The following is a 5,249-nucleotide window of genomic DNA, read 5'->3' on the forward strand; positions in this document are numbered from 1 at the left end:
CGAGAGCTGTGCACACGTGCAGGCGAAGCGCAGTCAGGACAGTGGGAACCGCAGCGCAAAGACCTGAGGGTGGAAATGTGCCTGGATGTTGAAGGGGCAGCAAGGAGACCGGGATGGCGGAGCAGCATGAGACGGGAAAGCCGGCAGGAGATGAGGCCGAGTAGGGCCAGATTCTGGCGGTCCTGGCAAGAACCCTTCCACTGGGTGACAAGGGAAGTCACTGGAGGGTTTTGAGCAGGGTATGACAAGAAGTGACCTGCATCCCATCCAGTACTTAGTTTACTCTTCCAGAACTGGAATTGTCTTGCCCGTGGCTCATTGAAAGATACGGAGGTGCAAGGGGTTAAGTGATTTGCCCCAGGGAGCGAAGCTAGTATGCAGGGGAGCTGGGACTCGGAGCCAGGTCTGCCTGACTCTGGGGTTCTCTCTACCACTCACGCTTAACTTGCTCCTGCTCTGGCCTCGGCCCTCACCATCCTTCCCCCACCAGGCCTTAGCCAGCCGTGGCTCTCCTCATCTCCCACCCACAACAGCCAGCAGCCAAGAGGCCTGGGGACTCCAGCTTTCTCACCAGCTGGGGAGGGGGGACCAGATGCTTGGGCTTAAGGAGGAAAAAAAGAAAGATAGACAAGCCCCAAGCTTAGGGTCCTCTTACCTGTCATTTGTTTGTCTGCAAAGTTGTATGGGACAGAGGGGGTGGGCACAGCCAGTCCATGGTTCTCCCGGGCATCCTGAAAGAGAGCAGAACAGTTAGGGGACAGGGAAAGACATATGGTTCTTAAATCACTACTCCGTGAGGCCATTTTATTGCTGGAAAATCCACAGTGATGGTTGCACAACCTTGTGAGTATACTAAAATGTAAAAGGGCTCATTTAAAAGGGTGAATTTTATGATATAGTCGAGTCTTGTTATTCGCAGTATTTAGGGTCTATAAAGTTGCTGCGAACACTCAATTAGCAAAAACTGGATCAAAATGCCCGAGGGAAACAAACGTAAGGTAGACAGCCAGTGGGAAGCAGCCGCATGGCACAGGGATACCGGCTCGGTTCTCTGTGGCTGCCTGGAGGGGTGGGATAGGGAGGGTGGGAGGGAGGGAGACAAAGAGGGAAGAGATATGGGAACATATGTATATGTATAACTGATTCACTCTGTTATAAAGCAGAAACTAACACACCATTGTAAAGCAATTATACCCCAATAAAGATGTTAAAAAAAATAAATAAATGCCCGAGGGAAATACAGGGTTAGGTTCCTGTAAACCTTGGTCAAGGCACCTTCATCAGCTGATCAATACATAACTTTGTTTTATGCGTGTTTCTGTTTAAAGAGACCTTATTTAATATCTATTGTTGACTCACTGACACTGAACTCATGGCCAACAGCACCATAACTCACACCTTCGGAGCTTACCTAAGGCACGTATTTTCTCTGTAAGGCACCTCACCTAGCCTCCTCGCATGTAGGGATGTCAGACGGCACATCAGCCCTATGCTTGGGGACCATTTTAAATAGCAAAATCACCAACAAAAAGCAAAGAAATATGAAAAAACATGGCACTAAATAGAAAAGGATGCTTATTTACAGCATGAGGGCTGAAACAAGAAAGCAAAGTGTCTTGTTCGACCTCAGCAGGGCCCGTGTGCATCAGGTGACTCAAATTTTTCACTACTCTGCGTATGTCCAGAGCACCTTGAGTGCTGATTTGGGGGGTTACAAATAAATTTTAGCAAGTAGGCGAATTTGCAGGTACAGAATCCGCAAATAATGAGAATCAACTGTATATAAATTGTATCTCAGTTAGAACAGAACAAACAAAAAAATTCTGCGTGACTCCCCAGGGATGGCCACAAGATAAAAAGCCAAACCCCTCAGCCTGGCCTCCTGTTCACGCTTAGTTTTCATTAGGTATTTACAGAAAAGTACCCAAGTAAAAAGTGGTGAACTGGAGTATCGACAGCACTGCAGATGCCCTTCTGATCTCTAAGCTTGGCAGACCATAACGCGTTTATACAGCTGTCGGTTTGTACATACTATTTTACATTCTTTTTTTTTTCCCCCAAACACACATTTCCATATGTCAACAACATCCACACACCTGTCCTTTGGAGGAGCTGTGGAGCATCTTATGGTCACTTTCAAGGTCCTCAACACCCTGGCCTCATCCTTCCCAGCCAATGTTTATTTCCACTCACCTGTTACAGCCATCCTGCATTCTAGCTGGACCAACTCCCTCTCCAGGATCCTTCCAACCCACACATCTGGTTCACGTTCATCCCTGACGCTGGGTGCTGGTCAGGCTGTGCTCCTCTTCCCACCCTCCATTTCTAACAATACCACCCCTTGCTCTGTGCTCTAAACATATGATCGCCATCATACCACTCTGTGGAGAAGCTATCCCCATTTGTCAGAGACCGTGGAGGCTCAGAAATGTTTGGTAAGTTATCTATAGTCACATGACCAGTGCTGTCAAACCCAGGTCTGTGGCGCTCCCACCCCTGGGTATTTTGCTTCTCTAAAATCTAAGTCTCTCATCCTGCAAGGATTCACTGAGCCCCTCTAGAAAGATGGTAGCAGGGAAGGGGAAGCTCTGGAGCCAGACTGCCTGGATTTGAATTCCGGCTCTGCCACCTACTAGCTGTATGACTGTGCCAGTGACGTAAACTCTCAGTTTCCCTGACTATGAAACTGTGATGAAAATAGAATTTACCTATTCTAGGGAAGCTGTGAGGATTAAGTGATGCAATACACAAAAAGCACTTAGCTCCTGGCATGTAGTGAAAGCCCAATAAATGGTAGCTCTTGTTGTTATTCCTAAGGAGCCATCCCTTGTCTGCACCAGCCCACATTGACCTACCCTGTTCAGAGCAACCCACAGCCAAGCTCCATAGGGAGGACTTCTGTTTGCTCTCTAGATATTACCCCAGTTCCTCCAATAAGATGTGGTTGCTCCTTGGAGCCCAGGGACATGTTTTACACGAATCCCCCAAAGCGGGACACATAGTAAGCCAAGTTGTTACTCGCTGATGGGCTGATGGTGCTAACTCTCTAGACTTAATGGTTTAATATATAAGAAGGGGGATTCATGGTAGATGTTTCAGAAATATCCACAAGACCCTGGGTTACCAAGGGCAATCTCAGAATTACTCTCTGGCCATTTGAGGGCAACAAACAACTCAACTTCTTGTTCTTAAAGAATTCTGGGGACTTCCCTGGTGTCGCAGTGGTTAAGAATCCACCTGCCAATGCAGGGGACACGGGTTCGAGCCCTGGTCCGGGAAGATCCCACATGCCGCAGAGCAACTAAGCCCGTGCGCCACAACTACTGAGCCTGAGCTCTAGAGCCCACAGGCCAAAACTACTGAGCCCGCACACCATAACTACTGAAGCCACGGCCACTCCCGGCACTGCTGCCACAGAGCAGCCCTTGCTCAGTGCCTGGGGTAGAGTCCAGCCCTGGCCCTCATTCCCCATGGAACTGGGCCTCAGGCCTTCTGCGTCCCCACACCTGGACAACACCCAGAAGCTAAGATCGCTGGTCACCTCACGCACCTCACAGAGGGGTGCAAACCAGCTCCCCAGCTCAGTCAAGCAGCCCTTTAAAATCCCTCACAGCCTCATATATTGAAAAGTCACCCAGCAATGATTAGCTGGCAGGGCGGCTGGGGGCAGAAGTGCCATTCCAAGAATATTTATATATATTTTCTTCCTTATACTTGTCTCTATTTTCAGTTCTTAACAATGAACTTCTGTTTCCTTCATAATTTAAAAAAGCACACAGTACATAGTTTTGGTTTTTTTTTTTTTTAATTCTTGTAATCAAGAAGAAAGAGCATGGATTTTATAGGCAGGCAGACCAGATTGGCAATTTTTTTTTTTTTTTTTTTTGACCGCACCACGTGGCATGGGGGATCTTAGTTCCCACACCAGGGATCAAACCTGTGCCCCCTGCACTGGAAATGTAGAGTTTTAACCACTGGACAGCCAGGGAAGTCCCCAGATTGGCAATCTCAATTTAACTCCATCATCTCAAAGACAGAATCGGACACAAGGTCAGTGGTCGGGAAGTGTGCCCCCCTCTCGCCTTTTGAGGCTCAGTTTTCTCATCTGTAAGATGAGGTTGATCTCACCTCCCTTAGGTTTGTTGTGACACCCCACACCTAAAGATATCCTGCAGAGAAGCACTCGAGGAAGGGCACTTCCCCGGGGTCCTGGCCCTCAGGCCCTAACAAGGCAAAGTAGGTGAGCAGTGGCCTGAGTCCATGGACACTCTGCCTGGGCACAGCTCCCGGGATGTGTCTGCCCAGCTGGACCTGAAGAGATACATGGGCACTTCCCCGTAGTCAAAATCAGGTAGCCAGGAATCTCCTACTGCCCTTTCAACCACAGACATTTCAGAGTTGAAGAGAAGGAGGAAGGAAAGAGGGAAGGAGGAAGGGACGAAAGCATTCACTATTCAGGATGAGGTTGTCTCCGCCTTAATGTCACAGGGGGTCAGAGCCCATTGCTAGCCCCCGCTGCACCACCAAGGGCTCAGGGGACAGCCTTACCCCACCGATGGGCCCAGCCCTGCCCCCTTGGCCTCCCTGGGCCTGGGACACACACATCCTCATGCCTGGGATTCCTCAGAACCCAGGCAAGCCCCAAGGGTGGATCACCAAGGGCTTGGCCAATGGGCCACACACGGTTGCCTTGGACACAGGCCAGCTCGGTGCCTTAGTGACACATTGTGGAATGCAAACTTCCTCACCAGATTCCTCCAGTAGCCTGGCGGGGGCACTTCGGGGTGAGGTGTGGAGCTGCAGGGGGTGAAGGAGATGACCCTGAGTCAGAGTCAGAGCCAGGCACGGCTGGGGACACTGCTGTAGGCTGGGGGAGCAGGGGGACAGGCCCCCAGAGTGAGAGCCACAGGAAACCCCTCCAGGCACCCAACGTCCCCAGCTGGGTGAAGCCCAGCCGGTTAGTTGTTTCCTGGCTTTGCAGGGCAGTGTGAGGGTACGGAGTGTGTTCCCCACACAGCAGCTTCTCTGAAGCTGGGAACCAGTGAGCATTAAAAAAAAAAGAGCCCCAGGGCTTCCCTGGTGGTGCAGTGGTTGAGAGTCCGCCTGCTGACGCAGGGGACATGGGTTCACGCCCCGGTCCGGGAAGATCCCACATGCCGCGGAGCGGCTGGGCCCATGAGCCGTGGCCGCTGAGCCTGCGCGTCCGGAGCCTGTGCTCCGCAACGGGAGAGGCCACAGCGGTGAGAGGC

The 5,249-nt window shown here is 50.8% G+C and overlaps 1 protein-coding gene across 1 annotated transcript in view; it reads right to left on the reverse strand.

Moving 5' to 3' along the window:
• The window catches only part of CUNH6orf132 (chromosome unknown C6orf132 homolog), a 25,938-nt gene that overhangs the window by 5,190 nt on the left and 15,499 nt on the right, over positions 1–5,249 (reverse strand). Inside the window, 1 exon segment of the mRNA XM_007458316.1 lies at positions 656–731. Within this exon segment, the coding sequence (XP_007458378.1) occupies positions 656–731 (76 nt within the window).

Source organism: Lipotes vexillifer, unplaced genomic scaffold (assembly GCF_000442215.2).
Source record: "Lipotes vexillifer unplaced genomic scaffold, Lipotes_vexillifer_v1.1 scaffold4, whole genome shotgun sequence".
NCBI classification, from domain to species: Eukaryota; Metazoa; Chordata; class Mammalia; order Artiodactyla; family Lipotidae; genus Lipotes; species Lipotes vexillifer.